At 42.5% G+C, this 23485-nt stretch overlaps 1 protein-coding gene across 2 annotated transcripts in view; it reads right to left on the bottom strand.

Annotated features, from left to right (window-relative positions):
- LOC146344947 (diacylglycerol kinase beta) overlaps positions 1-23485 on the bottom strand; it is a 325000-nt gene that overhangs the window by 220394 nt on the left and 81121 nt on the right. For both annotated transcript variants that reach the window (XR_014792619.1, XM_084860457.1), the window contains exons 12-13: positions 21704-21820; positions 16136-16234 (exon numbers count right to left, since the gene is read on the bottom strand). Coding sequence is in view for 1 of the 2 variants with exons in the window: in XM_084860457.1 (XP_084716583.1) it covers positions 16136-16234; positions 21704-21820 (216 nt within the window). In the remaining variant the exon portion in view is untranslated. The remainder of the gene's footprint in view (positions 1-16135; positions 16235-21703; positions 21821-23485) is intronic.

Raw genomic sequence — 23485 nt, 5'->3', positions numbered from 1 at the left:
TGGAGAGGGACCCCTCTGTCCAAAACAGGATGGAGGGGCTACCAGAAGGAAGATCAAACAGTCCTGGACAGATGAATGTTCAAGTGACATCTTGAAGGTAAATCATTTTGGAAAGGAAGAAGGGCCAATTGTAAGGGACGAGAATGAAGCCTTACCCAAGGAGTTACCTGGAATGTTGACACCATGAGGCCCAAAACCTTCGTTAGAAGCATGAGGTCAGCTGACTTCTTGAAGCAAATCAATTTGTCTGCAGTTTGAATTTTGGAGAACTTCTCTAGAGAGACAGCCATGAAACCTACTTCTATGTCTATTAAGGCCCCCAGGTGGAATATTCTGTGAGAGGGAAGCAGATGACTCTTTTGCTTATTGACCAAAAAAGCAAAGTCCCTGAGACATGCCAGGGTGGCTTGCCAAGAAGCTGAACAGATGAGATCGTCAAGGTAAGGGTATATTGAGATCTCTTGCAAGTGAAGATGTGCCACTGAAGTGTCCGTGATCTTTGTAAATACCCTTGGACATGAAGCTAGGCAAAACGGTATGGCTCTGTAGGGAAAATGGGACCCTTCGAAGGCAAAATGGAGGTAGCACCAATGATTGAGGAGGTTAGGACATGGAAATAGGCTTCTCTGAGGTCCACTGAAGTCATGAAGTCTCCTAGGCAAAGAGCTTCTTTGATGGACAGAAGAATCCTCCTCCAGAACCAGCGGAAACAGATGAAGTGTTTGAGAAACTTGAGATTCAAGACAGCTCTGACAGATCCATCTTCTTTTGAGACTGTAAAGAAGTGAGAATAGAGCCCTAGTTCCTTCACTTCTGAAAGCAATGGTTCCACTGCTGCAATATCTAGTAGAAGGTCGATGGCCAATTTCACCGTCTCCCTCTTGGCTGGATTTGCTGTGGTTGGTGATGGGAAAAGATAGTGGGGAGGTCAAGATGTCAGCTCCAGATGCAGACCCATGCAAGGAGTCTCCAAGACTCAACCATCTGAGGGGATGGCCAGCCATTTGTCAGTGTACCTGACAAGATGACCGCCCACCAACAAAAGGATGGTGTCAGAACTGGTGCCTGTATCCCCTTGACATGGTGGATAAGTCATATCTAGCAGAGAAGTTCTGTTGGCGTTTATGTCCTCCTCAGGAATGAGCCCAGATGGGACAAGTGGACCAAACATCTCTCCCTTGCCCAGAGGTTTTGGAGAAACAAAATGGCTGGCTGGTTTGGTAAGGATGAAAAGATCTCCTAAAGAAATGCCTTTCTTCCTTCCTTCTTGCCATGGGCATAGCCTTTTTCTGATCTTCTGATTCAACTAGGACATCCTTTAAAGCATCATCCCCAAAGAGCTTGCCCCCCATGAAAAGCTCTGACACTAGGCAGGACTTCGAGGGAGGAGAAGCTTCCCAATGGCAAAGCCAAAGGAGTCTCCTGGCAAACACATCAGCTGCTAGGGATCTAGCAGAGAACTGAGCCACATCCAAAGAGGCACCAGCAATAAAAGCTACCACCCTAGAGACCTTGAGAAGGGTCTTACGTAATCTGGCTGGATCATGAAGCGTCCCATCTTCTAACCACAGGACAGAAGGTCTGGCAAAAACTGATGCTGAAGCTGCCACCCGAAAAGACAGGGATGCTGCTTCATGGGCCTTCTTCCAACCACTATCCAGCTTGCGCTCAACCGATTCCTTGAGCTGCGCATCCGTATCTTTCATGTGAAGAGCACGATTCACCAGAGCCACCACAGTCGCAACAACAAGCAGGACTTTAATTTGATCCATAATAAGCTCTAAAACATAATGTTTGTTAGCAATAGTGATGGATTTCTTGTGCTGCAAAGGAGAATTCAACCCACCCCTAATCACTTTTGGGATAACAGCAGGCAGCGTCACCACTTTGGTCTTGGGCTGAGGATCAGGACAGACAGCTGCCATCCTAGAAGTAGCGGGCTGAGGAGCTTCCTCTGAAGGAATCAAATCGAAGGCTGCCATAGATTTACATAGCAGGGGAAGACAATGTGAGTCCTGAAATAACTGATAGGAATCAGGCCCCTTGAGGCCAGACTCACCAGTCTACTCCTCTTCGTCCAGTCCCCTCATTCTCATCTGGGTTAGGAGAGTCCAGATTTGGGTGGGACATTTTCTTTTTAACTTCCTGCTAGGCACATCATGAGGATCTGGGGATATATGAACACTGTCTCGAGCTGGATATGAAGGAGCCTGCTGTGACGTTAGGAGAGAGCCAGAGGGCTGCGCAGCATTTCTAGGTGTACCAGACATAGAAAAGGTTAAAGGCTGAGAATGAACCAAGGCATCCTTAGCCAGGTCAGCTAATAAAGCCTCCTTCAAGTGCTGTAGCAGGGAAGCTAGAGTTTCCAGAGAAACTGAATCCCCCCCAGATTGCTGCCTAATTGTACGGGATTGACAGGATTTTGGCGGGAAAAATCAGTAGACCTGGAGGATGATGCCCTTGTCCCACAGGGCAGTCTGTGAACCCCTGGAATTTCTCCAGGGAAGATTGCAGCAAAAACAGACTGCCCAAGTTCCCAGCCAAGTCTGCTTCTCTGTCACCAGAGAGATCTTCATCTCCCCTAAGGCTCCTTCTGGTCAACCGCCTGGGAGACGGTGTAGCAAAAGCTGGGCTCCTGCGTAAGGCCAGACTCCCTGCTCCTTGTCCTCCTCTTTTTCCTCCTCCTCCCAAACTCCCAACATCCATACCAGCCAGGGTATGTGACGGAAAGGCTTGCTTTTTCATAAGCTGTAGACGGACAAGCAGCTTTAGTGCGAATGGAGGAGGGTCAGTAATGGCCACCATGATTGCCTTTCCATCACTCACAGAGGCCACATGGAGCCTGCACTCCAAGGTCGGTTCCCTGAGAATCGACCCCCACCCCCCACAGCACCTCATAGTCTGCTCAGATCGGCCCTGCGCTCTGCACTCAGAAGAGCAGCACAGAGTAGGGAAAATGGGGTGTTCCTGGGGGCGGGCCAGGGCAGGAAGGTCAGAAGTGCCGGTACAACACTTCCTATGCATCGTCCAGCTGCCTCTCCCTGTGCTCCGAGGTCCCGCAGCTGTCTGGCTGCGAAAGCAGGGCAGCAGGAGCACGGAGATCTGCTCCTCACAACTCCTCCCACCCCGCAGTAGATAGGCAGTCGACCCCGGGGTCAGAGGCAGCCATCGATCCGCATAGGATTGCTCCCTAAAAGACTTAATTGGAACAGCAATTTTGCCTTTGACCACTAAGTGGTGCCTAAGACCTGCCTGATGTACTGTTTACATGCACAAGAGAAAGCCTCCTCAAATAAAAATGTTTAGAGAGTCCATCTAAAAATGGGAAGAGTGGCTGTTTGGCAGATATCCCTGGGGAGACAGTTCAGAGCCACCACCAAAAAAGTCCTGACAATTTAAACTTTGCTAGTGACAAGCCATAGGGCAGGGCCTCTGAAGCCAAACTTAGGGCTTCAGAAGGTTCATATGGGTGAAGGTGGTCCTTAAGATAACCTCATCCTAGGCTTTAAAGTGTAACACCAGCACTTTAAATTGAGTGTGGAAACAAACTGTTAACTAATGTAACTGGTGTGAGTAATGTGCTGATTGTTTTTCTCCTACCAGTATCTTAACGGCTTCATTTCAAACAAACTGAATTTTCTGAACTGTCTTTAAAAGCAGTATTACATAGAGAGCATTACAATAGTATAGTTTGGATGTAATGAGTACATGAATGACTGAGGCCAGATCTGCCTTCCCTAGGTAGAGTTTAGCTGGCGAACCACCTAAGCTGGTAACAGACACTCCTAGCTACCAACGCTCCCTGGGCATCAAGAGAGTGATAGAGTCAGGAGAACACCCAAACTGTGTACTTGGCTCTTCAGGCCACCACACTCAAAACAGGTTGCACATCTACAACCAGATCAGCAGAAATACCAGCCAAGAGCACCTCCATCTTGTCTGAATTAAATTTCAATTGTTCGCCCTCTTCCAGCCCAAAATGGCCTCCAGGCACTGTCCTAGATTTTCCACCATCTCCCTGAGATTGGCCAATGGAAATTAGAGGTACAGCTGAATGCCATCATCATACTAATCACACTTCAACCCAAACACCCAGATAACCTCACCCAGTAGTTTCATGTAGATGTTGAAGAACGTGCAGACCAAGATAGAACCCTAAGGCACCCCATAAGCCAAAGGCAATGGGGTGGAATAGTCTGCCCCCAGCATCTCCTTCTGGAAATGACCTTCCAGAATTGACAGAAGCCATAAGGCAATGCTCCCAGATCTATTTCAGGCGATTCAACAGGGTCACTGTCTGGATACCAAACAGTGGAATGGATCCAAATAATGACTAGCATGCAGAATCAGCTGGAGTTAAGAAGCCACCACCTACTTCAACAGTTTGCCCAATAATAGAATGAGCAATAGCAGTAGTTGTCCCCTGGGTCCAAAAAAGTGGGTTTCTTTAGAAGAGATTGCCCTACTGCTTCCTTTAGAGCACAGTGGAACATACCTTCTCTCAAACAGAGCCCAAAGTATACAGATGCCTTCTAGCAGCATTAGCAAGAAGGGCAAGGGGTCAAGGGTCCAGCTGGTAGGCTTCAGTTCTCCAAACAGTGCTCAGGCTGTAGACCAGCTACATGTGCAGTGAAGCTTGTTATGTCACAATCCTTGCCAAAATGTTGATTTATTTCTGTCCAAGATCTGTTACTTGCAGACTTGAGATCGCTAGGTAGAATTCAGAATGACTGAATAGTGCCAGCTATCGTTTATCATGCTCTTCATTATAACACTGAGCTGAGCTCAAACAATGATAGTTAATTGAAAGATGCATCTTCCTCTGGGGGAGCAGTTATTAATTTCAATCTGACATTAAAAGAAACAAAAATAGCTTTTGCTGTAGATGAGAACACTATTGTACTTCAGCTGAGTTTCTGACTGGAAAGAAACTATACTGAGAAGTGAATACTTCACTTTTGAGTTTTCCATTTTGGATTCATGGTGTGCTATGCAATACTACAAAGCAATATTTATACGTCATTCTGCAATTAGACGTTTAGTCCACAAAGTAAAACTCATGTCAGTACAGAGGCCCAGGCTCCCTGGTTATACACAATGGATCAATGACAAAGTGTAATTCCATGACACTTACTATTCACACATTCTTACATCTCTGTTTCCATTTCCTATTAAGGGTTAGTCAACACATTGCAACTAACATTTGGAGGCTACTGGAAGCAACTTCTGCATGGTGAATGCTCTATACAGGAGCCATTCATTGACAGAGTATGAAGAACACTCCCATTCTATGGAAAATTTCCATACCATCTTCAGCCATCACTGGGAATGCCTGGTCATTGGGCAGGCGAAGTGAGGCACTCAACGTGTTAGGGTTGTCTCTCAGAACAGTAGAACCAGGCATGAGGCAAGCCTGAGTGTCTAATCTATTCCACACAGCATTTGAGAGGTGGCTGTTCATTCCCATTCATCCCAGGCTGCCAAACTTACCACAGCTGAAGATGGCTGGTTTTATCTATGGTATTTTGCATAACACAATGAGTAGTGGAAACCCTCTCTACATAGCATGTTCCTCTGCTTTCTCTGGAGGTACAACCAACTGATATTTGCTCAATCTTATTTCTTCAGATTTTGTGAGATAAGTGCATAAAGTAATAACAAAGGTGCCCTGAAGTCTCCAGTTGGGGTCTCATACATAAGTACAGTCTCAGAGTTTCTGCTATTTACCACTACACTCAAGTTATCAGGTTGTCTTATTTTCATTCCTATTTGCCCTCTCACTCCTTCACTTAGTGAGTCCCATAGAAGTAGTTGTTAGAGATATGCCCAATTATTGCCTGATGCATGTCCCAAATGGAAATTTGAACTAGTGCTGTGCTGAATCCTGGCCCTTATCTGGGGGAATTTTTTCTCTCCCTGTGAAAGAGGCATTGTTTTTTCTGCCTCTTTCACACGGAGGGGGAGAATTTTCTCCTTGGGGAGGGGGACAAGGTTTGTAGGTGATTCTTGAGGGGTCATCTTTCTATTTTTTTTTTTAAACACTCCCTGCACTTGCAGGAGCCCAGGACTTTTTTCCAGCCTGGCAATTCCTTCTGAACTCTCAGGAGATCATGTGATCTCTCCCTCTCCAATAGGCATTCTGGAAGAACTCCTGGCTGGAGAAGAGTCCTGCACTCCTGCAAGTGCAGAGGGTGTTTAAAAAGGAAGGAAGGAAGGAAGGAAGGAAGGAAGGAAAGATAGAAAGAAAGAAAGAAAGAGAAAGAAGACCCCTCAACGACTGCCTATGCTTAAAAAGGTATGTGTAAACCCTGTCCACCTCCTCAAGGAGAAAATTCTCCAAAATTCTCACCTTTCCCAGCTTCCTTTGGCAGAATTTTCATCCACCCCACCTGCAAAAAATGGAAGAATAAAAAAATTCAGCACAACGCTAATTTCAACTTCTCTAAAAAAAAAAAAAAAAACCTGCACAGCTGCCGACTGTTTTCCCAGACTGAACAGAAAGTAGTACAAGATGAGGAGAGCTGGGAAAGTCCTTAACCCTAATGTTACCATGGCTGAATATCCTGCAACATCTAAGGAGAAATAATCTTAGTACGCCTGCAGAGCACACCACACGCTATACAAGATGCCTGCTCTTGTTGTTTTTCACTTCTCAACATGCATTAGGGGGACTGATAATTTGCTGTCCAATCTTGATCCAGTCACACTAAGCATTTCACAAAGAACTGAGGGCAGATCTCTTATAGGAAAGATATATTGCATCTTTTACAACAGCCTCATCTTATCATGTCATATTGATTTGCCACATTTTCAGTGATGACCATGCACCTTTGAAATTCCCATCCTTGAGTTTTATTTGGCCACTTCTCTTTTGGTTTTTGAACAGGTCCTAAATACCTTCTTATTTGGTCAGGATTTTGAGTGATGTTACTGCTGGCTTTTATGGAATTCTACTCCATTGCTATTTTTTTATGATTTTGAACTGTAATGAGATAGTCAGAATGGTTTTTTTTAACACTTATTGTAAGCCGTCTTGGGTGATATAGGAATAACTATGAATGGCTGCCTTAAATGGCTTGCCATTTTTGGCAGAAAGGCAGGGTATAAATTAAGTAAGTAAGTAAATAACAAACAGTAACAAAATAAATTCATTTCAATGGATTTATATTTAAATTTATATTTAAATTTTAAATTTTAAAAAATATATATTTTTAAAGAAATTAATGCAACTCACTGTCTCTCTCACCCTCATACCCACCTCACCACACTTATACACATCTAGTAATAGCAAGCTCAGGTGCCATGTTATAATGGCTGTGGAGCCAACATGGGCTCCTGAGGAACAGGAGGTGGCAGCATGCTTGGGAGAACCCCAACTAAAAAAATAACCTACGGGTACAAAAAAACTCTCCAAAATAGCTGAAAAAGGGCTCTGTATGCTCAGTGGCCACAGAATGCTTAGTGTCTGTTGGGAAAGATGGAAAACCAAAGGAGTGTGATGGAATGAGATATCCTGAAAAAGGCATATCTGGCTGGCATGCCCACTGAACAGTAGTATTCACACTACAACATTTTGTTGCAAGTATACACCATACTTCACTCCCCGTATTACTATAATGGATATCCTGTGCGCAAATGCACTGGCTTTCAAATAAGTTTAGTGATAAGGCAGAAATGGATCCACCCTCTTGATGGGGCAATCCTGAAACTGTGCAGGAAAATCCTGGTTTTTCAAAAGAGCACCTTGATTGTTAAATAAAGCCAAAACTGGGAGAAATCACTGCGTGCATGGTTGTATGCTTTTTAAAGACAACCAATGGATGTTGAGGGCAGTGACCAGGCATAAAGAGAAGAAGGAACGTGGTCACACTCAGCAGAATCTACATGAAGTCTCAGTAAACACTGGCAAAAGCTGAGTTGGATCTAAGCAATTAATGATAAATTCCATCTCTAGGAGATGAAATCTAAATAAATCTAGGCTGTACAGGGTGTGGTATCTGCAAGTATACAGAAGCTGCCATTTTGAAAGATTATTATTTGAGCTATTTTAGTTGATGTGACATATTAAGATATGTGAAGACTTTGGGTAATAGAAAATATATTTCCTCTCTTTCTTTCTTGGAAGTTTTAATTTTCCCTGTAATAAGATGATAGAACTGTTTTTGCTAGCCATCTTACTACATTGAGGGCGCAATCTTATTCAGATAGGCAGCCGCCTCCGAACCCGCAGCTGCCCAAAGCAGGGCAGGAGAAGCATGGAGGGGATTGCTCCCTCCAGCCTTCTCCTGCCTGCATTTTCAGCTAGGGAGGGCTGAGCAGGGCAGGAGGCTGATGTATGACACATTGGATGTGTCATACAGGCATTTCTGCCTTCCCTGCCCCAGAATGCCCCCCCAGAACCCCCCTTTTTGGCCGCTCCATGCTCCTCTTGTGAGCGCAGAGGATGGGGCTGTTCCACATTGCCTCCGAGGCAGTGCGGAAGTGGGGGGAGGTCGGTTCCTGGAAAACCAGATACCCTATGGCCATCTAACCACTGTCTAGCGGCCATAGGATTGCTCCCTCAGTCATAGGTATTTGCAAGGAAAAATATATCCCAGTATTATTATTATTGTTGTTGTTGTTGTTGTTGTTGGGGGCTTGTTTTATAATCTTATTGGGATTCTTTATGCCTATGTTACCTCTGTGGGCTGTGCATCCCATGTGTCATTCAAGACTTGCTTTAAATTACCTCGAGACACAGTTTTGGAATGTTTTACTCCAGACAGATTTTGTTGTTGTTAGCTTTTTAACCATCATAGTATTGATACAATCGAGATGACATATCTCTAGTTGAAATTGAGCATTGTATTTTATCATTGTTTATCCCTCCATGTTTCTGACATGTGGATGCTAGAAGACCTACGGCAGTGCTTGACTGCTGATTATTATATCTTCTGAATTGTTCATGTAATAGCATAGCATGATTTCCTTCCATCTGAAGGTATGGACATTTGATTTGTTTTAGCATTATGCACTCACTTTAATGTCCAATTTAAAAGTTATTTATTTACAGTGACCCTGAGGAAATCCTACTAACAGAATGCACCACATGTTACTATTTTTGAGCACCAGCTTGGGAAATCAAGTTCTCCTCTACTCCCTCCTATTCCACTTGTTGGTGTTGCCCCTCATTTCCTCCTCAGTACTGATGAGCCAAACATTTCAGGCATGAGAAAAATAGTGATCATTACATAACATGCTGCTATGCAAAGGCCACTGTTCCATGGCTAGAGTTTCCAAGACTTTTACAAGCTTGTTACGTGGCCAGCCAGTCCTTTCACCAGTATTTTCTAGGTAACATTTGCAAGTATAATACTGCAGTTTCTTTTATTTCTGAGAAATGCAATTTTTAAGCATGGAGTATAATATTTTTGAATACAGGGAACAGTTTTGCACAGTGATATCAATATACATCAAAATTGAGAAGCAACATTTTTTTAAAAGTGGTTAATTTATAGTAAAGCAAAAAACAAAAAGGAAGAAGGGAGTGTGGAGGTGTATTGTGCCTAATTCTCAGATTATCGGGAAGAATGTCTGTCCTATTATTGTAGCAGAATTGGGTGGGAGGGAAGGAAAGGTTCACTTCCTTGGCATTTACAAAAGTAAACATTTCCAGTTTACAATACATTTCAGGAAAGCATAAGCACCCAATTACTAATTATTGATTACTCTTACAAACAGGCATTATATTATGAACTGGGGGAAAAAGTTGAACAAGAATACACCTGAGTACTGAATCAGCATGCATGTCTGCTGCATATGCAACATAATATAAAATAAGCCCTAACCCTGAGGAGGGAGGGCAGGGTGCTTTTTCTTGTATATTCATCAACCTCATGCCACTACTCAGCTTCTAACCTTGTTATAATCTAATTCTTTTGTAATATAAAAGATAGGATTAAACTGAGTTAAATGTTCCCTTAAACTCACTGCCAGTCAACCTCATCATGAACTTTCATTATGTGCATGCAATTAATTGGATCCAATGAACAATTTTAGAACTGAGTTATAGCCTCCCCCTTACCATATAATTAGAATATAATTACCTACAGGATATCAGAAGGATGCAAAACCTTTCTTCTAAATGCACCCTCATTAGGAAACAAATCTCAGTGTACATTTATTTGATCAGTGTGAATTCATTAAAATGTTGCAGAAATAAGAGTATAGCAATAAACTGAATCTGACATCTATTAAAAGACCATCACTTGAGATCTGCATGCACAGTTCATAACTGAAATCATTTCATTTCAGTCACAAACTTCACCATAAAACACATCACTGCACATGTGAACAGTGAAGAACATTTGTTACAGGTAAAACATTGTCTTCTTTTAGTATTTCTTGTATAGTCCTTACGGGAGACTGAAAAATATTGCTCTGTTCTGGATGGCTGGAGTGAAGATGGCAAAGATAAACAAGGCTAAGTAGGAGCACTGGCCCTCTGAATATTACCAGAGTTTGTTTTAAACGTTATTTTATATGAAAGACCACAACATTCAGGTCAAGAAAAGAAAATTCAAGAGAAGATCAAACCTCTAAGGAGCAACTCTTCCAGACTACATCCTGACTCCATAGCTAAGTATGCTTTTAAAAAGCAAGAGATAATAAAAGTTGGAGACTACAAACACTAAAAATTACTATTCATAAATACAAGCACTGGACCAATAAAATTAAATGCAGCAAGAGCAAACATGTGAGGTTACATGTAAGAAAATCAAAATTCACAAGTATGTGGCGGTAACTGGTTAGGTGACACCATTGCTAAGATGGATTAGACATCAATGGATTCAGGAGCTTTGGAGAATGACATTTCTCAGGACTCCTTATGCTTGGGACACTGCTGTTGCAATACTTAAGTTGCTGGAGCGAAAGACAGAAAAATTAACGAGATGGCAGAAAAAGAGCAAACGAGGGGCTGAAAAATAGAAAGAATCCTTGCTGCTATTGGTGCCCCAGCTCAGCAAATTTGGAAGAAGGGAAGGGGGTAGCATAAAAGGAAGGAAGGATGACTGACAGTGATGGGGATGATGGACAACCCTCAACAGAAGTCTACTCAAGGGCAAGCTCAAATTTGGGAGGGACTGGGGTTACCTCATTTTGGGGTGAGGCAATTTGAACTTCACAATCATAGCATCATAGAATAGTAGGGTTGGAAGGGGCCTACAAGGCCATCAAGTCCAACCCCCTGCTCAATGCAGGGATCCAAATCAGAGCATCCCTGACATCCAGCCTCATTTTGAATGCCTCCAGTGTGGGAGAGCCCACTACCTCCCTAGGTAATTGGTTCCATTGTCACATTGCTCTAACAGTCAGGAAGTTTTTCCTGATGTTCAGCCGGAATCTGGCTTCCTGTAACTTGAGCCCATGATTCTGTGTCCTGCATTCTGGGATGATCGAGAAGAGATCCTGGCCTTCCTCTCTGGGACTACCTTTCCAAGTACTTGAAGGGCAATATCATATCTCCCCTCAGTCTTCTCTTCTCAAGGCTAAACATGCCCAGTTCTTTCAGTCTCTCTTCATAGGGCTTTGTTTCCAGTCCCCTGATCATCTTTGTTGCCCTCCTCTAAACCCTCTCCAGTTTGTCTGCATCCTTCTTAAAGTGTGGTGCCCAGAACTGGACACAGTACTCCAGATGAGGCCTAACCAGTGCTGAATAGAGGGCAACTAGTACTTCGCAGGATTTGGAAGCTATGCTTCTATTAATGCAGCCCAAAATAGCATTGGTCCTTTTTGCAGCCACATCACAGCGTTGACTCATATTCAGCTTGTGATCTACAACAATTCCAAGATCCTTCTCGCTTTCAGTGTTGTTGAGCCAAGTATCCCCCCATCTTGTAACTGTGTATTTGGTTTCTTTTTCTTAGGTGCAGAACTTGGCATTTATCCCTATTAAATTTCATTCTGTTGTTTTCTGCCCAGCGCTCCAGTCTATCAAGATCACTTTGAATTTTGTTTCTGTCTTCCAAAGTATTAGCTATCCCGCCCAATTTTGTGTCATCTGCAGATTTGATCAGCATTCCGTGCATCTCCTCCTCCAAGTCATTCATAAAAATGTTGAAGAGCACTGGGCCCAGGACTGAGACCTGAGGTACCCCGCTTGTTATCTCTCCCCTGTTTGAGAAGATCCCATTGATAAGCACTCTGAGTCTGATTCTGTAGCCAACTGTGGATCCACCTGAGAGTTGTTTCATCTAGCCCATTTTTAGCCAGCAGAAAAGGCAAGGGCCAAGTGAAGACAGCTCATTTGGGAGGTGCTGCTTCAAGGCATTTCATTTCATTTATTATATTTCTATACCACCCCATTGATGAAGCTCTTTGGGTAGTTCACAAAAATAGAAAGCCATTAAAATACATTATACAAAGTACAAAAACCTGGTGTCTTGAAGCAGTGGTTGGGAATCTTGATAAAGCGGAGTGCCTGATCATGCAGAAGGATCTACTCAGGTTCAAGCAAACATCAGCAGAAGGCCCCTTACAACTTTGCTGCTCAATGTGGCGAAGTCAAGAACAGGAAGAACGGGGACATTAGAGGCAGGGCTTGTATGCACATCCTCGCCCCCACCACCCTTGTAACCCTCATGTGCTGAATACCTTCATAGGGCTAAATTCTGATGGCAAAATGTATGTATCAGGTAATTGATCATTCAGGAGGAAATTCTCTGTCAATGATATACACTGACCTGGTTCACACAATCACCGCAGCTCACCGTGGGTGCCAGGGTAGCGATTTAAGTCCACACCACAGCTTCTCCTATTGTACAAACCCCGCACCAGTGGCTCTTTGGAGAGTGGTTAGCACACCACCCCACAACCCTACAACAGGCCATGGGTTCTGGGTGGTTTATTAACCACCCCAACAAACTACCATCACCAGGTTCAGATGACACAAGAAGCTGCGCCCAGTGACGGTAATTATGTAAAGTGGGCTGGCATGGAACTGGCACACACAGGGCAATTAACAAGCCACCATGGCTTATTAACCACCTTTCTGTCATGCAAATTGTCCCATTGCATAATATGAGTACACATACTCCTCTGTTGTCACAGTTTTTCATGAAGGGTTGGTTCAAAATGATTCAAACACCAAGCATATTGTGCAATAAAAAGGAAATGCAATAATGAGTATATACAAACGTGTCTAGATATGTGGTACAGACACTGTAGGTAAATTACAAAAGTTGGGGTATACCTTATAGAGTGCAATGTAAAGGTAGATTTGGAAGTAGTTATGTAGCTCCTTAAACAAATTTTGTCTGTACAGAAAATTATCAGTAATGAAGCAATCCCAACTTGAAGATACACTGGCCAGAAGGGGTTAAGGTGAGGTGGTACCCATGTATGCCAACTCTAGATATGCTGGCAGAACTGTGTTGCTATGCTGATGGAACATCAAACAGACTGGAAGAACTGCAGTGTTACATCACCAGACAGCACACCACAGACACATATGATACTACATCCTGAATGTGAGGGCCAAGGATCAAGACAGAGATCCATAGCAACAATACCAGAGTAGTACTCCTTACCTTATGAAGAACACAAAAGCCTAAATCTTCATACTTAAAATGAACACATCGCTCATTCAACAAAATGTATATGAGAGCAAACAACAAAGCTGTTTCATCTGCTAGTCTACAGTGAAATTAAAAATTTGACAAGTACATAGTATGCAAATAGTATTTGTTTAAAGACTCATTGATCCAACTGGTGAATGGATCCTTTTTCCAGCATTACTAACAGAATTATTATATTCGATTCCTGTAAAAGCATATTAAATGCTTGTCCAAATGCAGGACAAAATTTAACCTGTATTCAGGTGCCTCCAAAAAGTTCCATCCATCCAGTTCCACCCATGGAAGCTCCGATCAGCTTTCATGCCTTAAAGGCAACAATCAGAGGCAATATAATTCTGAATACAGATGTTAGGCACAAATAACCATTTCTCTCATGCCCTGCTTGTAAGCTTCCCAGAGGAACTTTTCTGGCCACTACTGGAAACAAAATGCTGGGCTAAATGGAGGCAAGTAACCCAACAACACCCATACACTGAGCAAGTGACCTGCCAACATCCAAAGTTGAGTACAACACAGAGGTAAGGTCTGACCCTAATGCCAAAATAGCTGCCTTCTCAGGACATGTGCCCTTAGAGGCAGGTTAAAAATACCCCTGCACCAAACCTTTCCTCTCCCAAAGATTGCTACTCTTAACCCAACATTGGTTGTCATGCAATGCTTTCTTCTCTGCTCCCCAAGGTTTTTGACTCCCATGGCTAAAGATACTCTGGCTTTGTTTGAATATTTAACCATTGTTTAACATTACAAGTATGAGCCTCTGCAAACCTTGGCCTCACATGCTCCCCCTCCTCCTCCAGCATGGCAGCAAGCCGATCAGAAGTTTCCACTTCCATGATAGCTTAACTTCAGTTTAGAATGTCATCTGAATCCAAAGCTGTGGTTAGTCTTAACTAAACAGCAGTACAAAATTGGCTTGTTTCAACTAACCTTAGTTATGGTTAACCAGCAAGCTGCTAAAATTCTCCCTCACAGCCATGCTGAAGGAGAAGCAGAGGGATCACATGAGCTTGTTGTGGCTTGTTCATGTAATGCTAAATTATGGTTTAGTGTGGTGTAAAACCTAACCCAAAAGGAAAAACAAACTCAGGCAGCTTCAACAAACCAATGCTTTATACAATACATAGCTGACTTGCAGAAATCCTTGCTGCAAGTTATGCTATTGGCCACTAGCTTACATTGTGTTCATAATGTAAATTTATGGAGAATAGGTCCCATCAACAGAAAAATTACACAATAGAGCTACCGTGTCTGCATCAATCTGGAAGATGTCATTAACTTCAATGAAAAGTCATTGTTAAGAGAAAATATTGGCATCAGATTTGAATTTTACGAACTTCACATTTCTCATTACTGTAGTTTCTCAACATCAGCACATTTTCTTTGTTGCTTTTAATCTGAAGCTGATTCAAAGCAAGAGGAGGTGCATTTAGAAGAACTGCTATTAACATGTGTTATGGCTGAAATGTTTGGGCTTTAAACGAGCATATCAACATGATATGTTATGAGCCACTGGTTTCTGTACTTCTGCAAATCTGCCATAAAAGCACGGAAAGTATGATACATTTGGTGGAGAATCTAGCATCTTAAAACCTCCAGCTTCTGGTTGTTTAAAACATTATTAAAGCATGTTGTTTAAAGCATGGGGGACAACATTAAGACCCATGTCTAGACAAATTTCTGAAGTCAAATGAGGGCTAGGCAGGGAGGGATCAAAGCTATAAGAGTTTGGAACATCAGAGCCCCACACAACAATGTTGCTTCTTTCATTGATACTATACCCATGGCCCTGACCCCAGAGATACCTTTCTGAGTACACTTACATCTCTCCAGAATTGTGCAACAGATCTTGGCTGAAATCAAAAGGGTTTTATTTGCTTTCTGAGTAGGGGGGAAGGGTGCAGAGACCACACAACCCTATTCATGCGTTAACTTTGAAGGTCTCTGTCAGAAGAAGCCCTTTGTAGTGCTGTTCACAGAATATGCATCTGTATTGCTATTTTCATTGAGTAATTGTTTTTGTAGACAAGGAAATTTACTGCTCGGTCTTGCAGCATAAAACACATAATATTAATGCATTGCTTGCTGCAAGGCCAGTGCTATCATTCTAGGTAATGTCCCGCTGAGATCAGAGTCCTCAGCATTGCAAATATATAATGTGCATCCCAAGCAAAACGTGCCCATAAGAATAACTTCATTATTCTGGGAAGCTGGATCCATAAAAGATGTAGGACAGGGAAGTATTCTGCCTATATAATTTCTGGTAAATTCAGTATGACTAAGTGATAAAACCAATGTCAGCTGCAGTTACAAAATATATCCTAGACAATGCTCAGAGCCATATGAAGGACGATAAAACATACCGAGAATACTGGGTGACTGCCTGTCCTTAGTGAGTTAGCATTTTGTTTATACTGTGCTGTCAGCACAACTACAGGCTGTAGTAGCACCTGACTTCAAGCATCCACGCAAGCTTTAATGCAGAAGAGCTCTGTGGGAATCTATCAACAAGAGAAACTCACCAATACCACTGGGCAGATTGATGTGGGTGGTAGAATATGATCCTTCAGAGCACCACAATCACATTCAGGTTTTAGGTGTGAAGCACATTTGTTATGCAACTATAATAAAAGAGAGAAATATTGCTAAGAATTAAAACAATGAAGGAGTCAATGAAAGTGAATATGCTGAAACATACCAAGAACTATTAAGTTAAGAAAAATAGATTTAAGAAATGTCTTTCAAGGTGAAAAGACTCAACCGAACATTCACAGGGATCACTTTGGTTTAATTTCATGGAGAAGATAGGATATAACGGACAGAGGCACAGGTCACATTACTAACATTTATGGTTACAATGCTGACTAAGGAAAAGGAAGGTAATAACAAATTCTTCGCCAAGGGTTAGCGAAGGTCACATCCTGCCCTACAGAGTTTTCTCCAGTCCACATGTGATGAGTAACGCACAGACTCTTCAAGCTGTGGGGAAAGTGTTGGGAGAATGGTTGGTGACCAAATGGAGCCTGTATGCTTTACATTTCCCCCCTACTGTATAGTACATACTGCTTCTTGGTAAAGATGATGGAATGTGGAGGACCTTCTTCTCAATGAAGAACTAATTATTCTTTTTTACCATCATGATCATCTGTTACTGAGAAAGTCAGCCATGATGGCTTTTTGTACACCCATAGTTGGTATATTTTATTATAATCACCCTAGCACCTTGTCTAATATTTATTTTGTTATGGGAAAGGCTCCGTGGAGAGGCATCTTGTAGCAGCTAGGAGCAAAAAGATTATGATGGTAGCATGGTAGCTGCCATTTTTTGTTAATATTTAGCTCATTGACCTGAGGCATCCTGACCTGTGTGTTCTCTACTGTAACTTAATTAAAGGAATTGCCCAGTTGCAAAGCTTGAGAATTCAGGATACATGCAAATGCTGTCCTTACTACCAATTTGCCTCCACAGCTAGGTAACCCATGAGGGTGCCTTTAAATTGGCCAATCTAGAGCCTTGGCAGGAAACATGGTCCAATCCTGAGGCATCATCACCTTAAAAGGGTTCAGGAGGTCAAAGCACCCCTGGCTATCCCCTTGCAGTATTCTTTTGTTCTGTACAGCTCTACCTATCTCTGGAAGCATGGATTTTGTAATGCTTAGTAAGCTGGCTTTAATTCACCAAGTAGCCAGGAACCTCCTCTAAGGGCACAATCCTACACATGTTTAGACAGAAAAAAGTCCTACAATTCCCAGCATGCCCCAGCCAGCATGGCTGGCTGGGAGTTGTAGGACTTTTTTCTGTCTAAACATGCATAGGCTTGTGCCCCAAGTTGTCTTTCATTCCCCGGAGTCAAGCTATTGATAGGCTGTCATTACACGAGGCACTCACAGTGCACTCGTGACTGGCCATCCACGGAAGTTTGCAGGTCCATTACATGATACCATCGTCATCCAGGGCCCCTCTCAATAACACATCTAGATCCCAGATGTAAAATTAACATTTTCTAAGGTGGCTTATAAAATAAAAGCAACAGCAAAGCTATAAAAACAGTTAAAATCAAACAGTAATGTGATATTTTACTGTTGCTTAACCGCATGATGAAGAAAGAAAAACAAATACTATCAGTATAATTTTAAGCATGTTTACTTAAAAGTAACTCCCACTCTGTTCAATAGGACTTACTCCCTACTAAGTATGTTATGACCTGCAATCCTGTGTAAGCCCAGTCTTGTGCACTATTTTGTGACCTTGAACTGGCCTAATAAAAGTATTACCCTAATATGGATCACGTATGCTGTGAATTACTTAGGGCGCAATCCGACATATTTTTAGACAGAAAGAAGTCCTACATTCCCCAGCCAGCATTGGGAATGAGTAGGATTGTGTCTTTAAACTACTTTAGAAATGTGAGCTGATGACATGACATGTAAGTGAATTAGGAGAACATCAGAAGTCTGGTATCTTACTCCTAAACAAAATTACTTAGAATAATACTCATATGAGGGGGATAGTTTAACTGGTGCATTCATTTCCCATGAATTAGTATAGTTTCATATTAGTATTATTTTGCTATCAGATGTCCCAGTTTTAATTATTGTGATCTTAAATTAAGCATACATATTAGATGTTTCTAATTTATATGGCATGGCTTAATGGGGAGCATACAAGTATTTGGTTCAACAGGCGATCTCATTCAGTAGGCACAGTCAAATATCTTGTCTAGCAGCTATTTCAGTAAATCGCTGTTCTCTGGTTTGAGTGAATGATTCGTTTTCCTTTAGATAAATTATCCATGATAGTGTGAGTAGTATCAAACTTACAATATATCAGTTTAAATATGTAATACACACCTCTTGCCAATCATATGCACTTTAGAGAGATACCTTGCAAAGGATATTCTGGCCGCTATATATCTGAATTTAAAAATGATTGACACCTAATAGCAGCCTTGTCCATATTAATCATTACTGCAAAAACACCTTTTTCTGACAGTTTCCTAGCAACAGAAAATAAAAGTGTAGCAAATTTTTATTTCCTCCAAGTACTGAAGCTTTATTGTGGGAACATTTTGGTCACCCTATAATCTAAAACATTTGTCATGCTAATTCTTTGCCTCAGTGGTGAATCCACTTTTATCATAATTAATGCACACAGGCCATGCCACATCCAATAGAAGTATCCTTACATATTTGGTGATAATTAACAGTTCTGCTACTCAGTGTCATGCAATCAATAGCTAAGGGAGCAATCCTATCTAGATAGGCAGTTGCCTCCGAACTCAGAGGAGACCGCCTATCCAAAGCAGGGCAGGAGAAGCACGGAGGGGATCATTCCCTCCGCACTTCTCCTGCCCTGCTTTTTTGGCCAGACAGCTGATTGCGGCTGTCTAGCCACAGGAGGATGGAGCGGGGAAGGATGTGTCATACTTAGGATGTGTCGTATGGGCAGTTACGCTCTCCCTGCCCCGGAACGCCCCCAGCCACGCCCCTTTTCAGCCACTCCGTGCTCCTCTTGCGAGCGCAGAGGATGCGGCATTCCACGCTGCCTCTGAGGCAGCATAGAAGTGGGGGGAGGTTAGTTCTCTGGGAACCAATCTCTGAGTGCAGGCTCTGAGGTCGGTTCCCAGAAAACAACATATCCTATGGCTGTCTAGCCACTGTATAGCGGCCATAGGATTGCTCCCTCCATCTTCTTATTAGACTGTACTGATCTTTGACAAAGCAAGTGAGATGTAAATGGAACAGTTTTTGATATTATGCGTTTTACAGAATGAATAATGAAAGCACAATATTACAATATTAAAATAAGAACTTCTTAATTCATCAAGAATGTATTTTATGAGTATTTAAAGTTTCTGTTTATTTCTACCACTAATACTCAGGATGTATTCCTTAGCTCATGACTAAGAGATTTGAGATTTGAAAATCGTTTATTACAGTCAGAGCTGACAAGAAATTTAATATAAGATTATTAGCAAGAGTAAGAGAACAGTCAGTGCTCCTGTCAGTTAGCCTAAGGCAGGGGTGGGAAACCTGTGGTCCTCCAGATGTTGTTGGACTACAACTCCCACCTTTCCTAGCCATTGGCCATGTTGGTTGGGGCTGACAGGGGTCTAGAGCAGCCTTCCCAAACCTGGTGCACTCCAAATGTGTTGGACTGAAACTCCCATAAATTCCAAACCAGAATGGCTAACAGTCCAAAACATCTGGAGGATGCCAGGTTGGGAAAGGATGGTCTAGAGAATAAATTACCTAGTGAAAATGCTCTGGAAGGAAGAAGTCAGATAAACAATGCACAAAAAACAGGGATGTTATATTGAGGCTTGATACAGCCATCATTACTGCTTATGCAGCCATCATTACTACTGACATTAGATTTTACGCTAAGTTAACTTCCACTGCCCTATATCAAAACCATCTTGGAATCAGTGTATATTGAGTAGAAATCTACCCTGCAAGGATCAAAATGTACCTCTTTGTGTATATGGTTCGAGGGAAACTAATTTTCTTGCCAATACATAATGCATGCAGACGTAATTCCAATATTATCTTATTTATTCATATAATTGCCATATGTGAGACAGTGATTGTTGGCTAGGGTGACCTTTTTAAGCCCCCCGCCCCCTGCCCCCCCCCAGTTGCCTTCATCCATTCACATGTTTACAAACCCTGATGCATGTACCCAGGTAGCTTTATATGTCATCAGGTTCATGGAATGGCAATGAAAAATCAGTTTTGGTTGGTGGAGATTCCATCGGGTCTAACACGTAGCCCTTTTTTTTTTTAATCTCACTGCTTCAACACAGTGATTTTTTACAGTTACAACTTTTCTCCACGACTTTTCATACAACTATTTGTCCAGATAAAAATTGATAAAATTCAAGCAAAACAAAAATGAAAAGCACATAAGGTACATTCAGTACTTATTAGTGCAGAATGAGTGCTGAAAATTAAAAGCAAAGGAATAAAAAGAAGCCTGAATCCAGAAGCCTGTAGGGCAGCAAGGATTAAAATGATTAAAGGTGCAATCCTATTCAGATAGGTGGCCGCCTCTGAACTCCGAGGCGACCGCCTATCCAATGCAGGGCAAGAAAAGCACAGAGGGGATCGTTCCTCTGTGCTTCTCCTGCCCTGCATTTTTGGCTGGACAGCTGATTGCAGCTATTGAGCCGTGGGAGGGCTGAGTGGGGTAGGAGGCTGCTGCACAACACATTGGATGTGTTGTACAGGCATTTCTGCCCTCCCCGCCCCGGAATGCCCCCGGAACGCCCCTATTCAGCCACTCCACACTCCTCTTGCGAGCATGGAGCACAGGGCTATTCCACGCTGCCTCAGAGGCAGAGTGGAAGTGGAAAGAGGTTGGTTATCAGGGAACCAACCTCGGAGCACGAGCTCTGAGGTCAGTTGCCAGAAAACCAGATATCCTATGGCTGTCTAGCCGCTGTCTAGCAGCCACAGGATTGCTCCCTCCATAGATAATACAACTGTGCAATAAAGGATCACAGGGGTCACATATATTCAACTGCAACCATGTATTGTTCATTCATTCAAGACCAAACAGCCTCAATTTTTTTTTTCCAGGCCTGCTTGAAAAGATTTTGTTTTCTATATCAATGCTGTGGCAGTGTGCTCAATCTGAGTATGCAGAGAGACTTGCAGACCTCCACATACAGTGGTTACCACTCAGCCATTAACACTCACTCTGGGTATTGTGCTGGAGTGAGAAACCTGCCGGCCTCGAGCTGCATGAGGCCACTGATCTAATTTCAAAAGCTCTCTGCAAGGGATCGTTTCAGACCTCTGGCTCAAGTAATGCACAAACATCAGGGATACACTGCAATATTTTGTTGAGGGCCCCCTTTTTTGTTACTAAAGGTGGCATTTGGACAAATATTTTGAAACAATGGGTAGTATCCAATGGTAGTGTAGCACTAGCGCTAATGACGTTGCACTAGCATTAGTTTACACTAGTGCAACGTTATTAGCACTAGCACAGTGCCACCAATAGATACTCCCTATTAAGTGTAGGTAATGCTGCAATACTTCAGCCTATGTAATCACTGTTATTAGTATCACTGCAAGGTACTCACTGTGATCTGACACCAGACACAATGTAGTCCAGTCAATCCTTGGTAACATTTTATAGTTTTGTGACACTTGTCACATTTTGTTGTACAATTTCCTTCTACCCAGAAGTGATGCATAACCTAGAAAATATAATGAAATAAAATAAAATAGATGTATTTATTTACTTCTTATTTTAAGCATTTGTGAGCCACTTTTCTACCAATGTATCCAAAGCAACATACAACCACAAAATAAAATATATGCCAATAAAATTACACAGTTAAAATGCAAAAATCATCAAATACTAAAAACAAGCAGCAGGTCAGCAAGCAGCAATTAAAACCGCTAAAAACTAGAAAAACAGCAACACAATCAGTTGATACATAGTAAGGGTTTAACTTGGCACTTAAATATATTCAGTGAAGGCACCTTCCAAACCTGTTTGGGGAAGGTATTCAAAGATAAAGTGCCTTCAATCTTCTAACCATGTATCACAAGGTGAAGAGCACCTAGAGAATGGCCTTAGGAAACAGTCTTAAAAGGTCAGGCAGGTTTATATGGGAGAAGGAGGTCCTTTAGGTACTCTGACCCTAACCAACACTTCATACTGAGCCCAGAAATGAATGGGTCAGATATGTCCAAACTGGCATGTTCCTTTTAAACAGTCCTGCAGCTGTATTCTGAACCGCTTGAAGTTTCTGAACTGTCTTCAAAGACAGCCCCAGTTAGAGCACATTATGGTAATCAAACCTAGATGTTACCAGAAGACAGCTAACCATGACCCATCTATGTCTGTCTAGGAAGGACTACAGCTGGTGCACCAGCCAAAGCTGGTGAAAGGCCATGCCACCGATGCCACTGAGAAATACAGAATGAGATCCATCCAAAAGCATATCCAAACTGCAAATCTGCTCTTTAAGGGGGAATGCAACCTTATCCAGGACAGGTTGAACATGTCTGTCTTCATGAGTGATTTAATGCAAAGTTGTTGTTGTTGTTGTTCAGTCGTTAAGTTGTGTCCGACTCTTCCTGACCCCATGGACGATAGCACGCCAGGCCTCTGCTCTCTCCCGGAGTGTGCTCAAGTTCATATTTATTGCATCGGTGATGCTATCTAGCCATCTCATCCTCTGCCGTCCCCTTCTCCTTTTGCCTTCAATCTTTCCCAGCATCAGGGTCTTTACCAGGGAGTTTTCTCTTCGCATTAGGTGGCCAAAATATTTGAGCTTCAACTTCAGTATCTGTCCTTCCAATGAGCACTCAGGGTTGATTTCCTTTAGAATGGACTGATTTGACCTCCTTGCAGTCCAGGGGACTCGGTAGAGTCTTCTCCAGCACCACAGTTCGAAGGCATCAATTCTTCGGCGCTCAGCCTTCCTTATTCAGCTCTCACAGCCATATATTGCTACTGGGAAAACCATGGCTTTGATTATACGAATCTTTGTCGGCATGGTGATGTCTCTGCTTCTTACTATGCTGTCTAGGTTTGCCATAACTTTCCTCCCAAGGAGCAAGCGTCTTCTAATTTCATGGCTACAGTCACCGTCTGCGGTGATCTTGGAGCCCAAGAAATCTCTCACGGCTTCCATTTCTTCCCCTTCTATATGCCAGGAAGTGATGGGGCCAGATGCCATGATCTTAGTTTTTTTAATGCTGAGTTTCAAACCAGCTTTTGCATTCTCCTCTTTCACCCTCAACAAGAGGCTCTTTAGATCCTCTTCGCTTTATACCATTAGGGTGGTATCGTCTGCATATCTGAGGTTGTTGATAATTCTCCCGGCAATCTTAATTCTGACCTGTGATTC

The sequence above is a fragment of the Heloderma suspectum genome, chromosome 5 (assembly GCF_057233095.1).
Source record: "Heloderma suspectum isolate Gila_16-S chromosome 5, 16-S_ref, whole genome shotgun sequence".
In the NCBI taxonomy this organism is placed as follows: Eukaryota; Metazoa; Chordata; class Lepidosauria; order Squamata; family Helodermatidae; genus Heloderma; species Heloderma suspectum.
The sequence above is the reverse complement of the archived record's forward strand: the minus strand, read 5'-3'. Positions and strand labels throughout refer to the sequence as shown.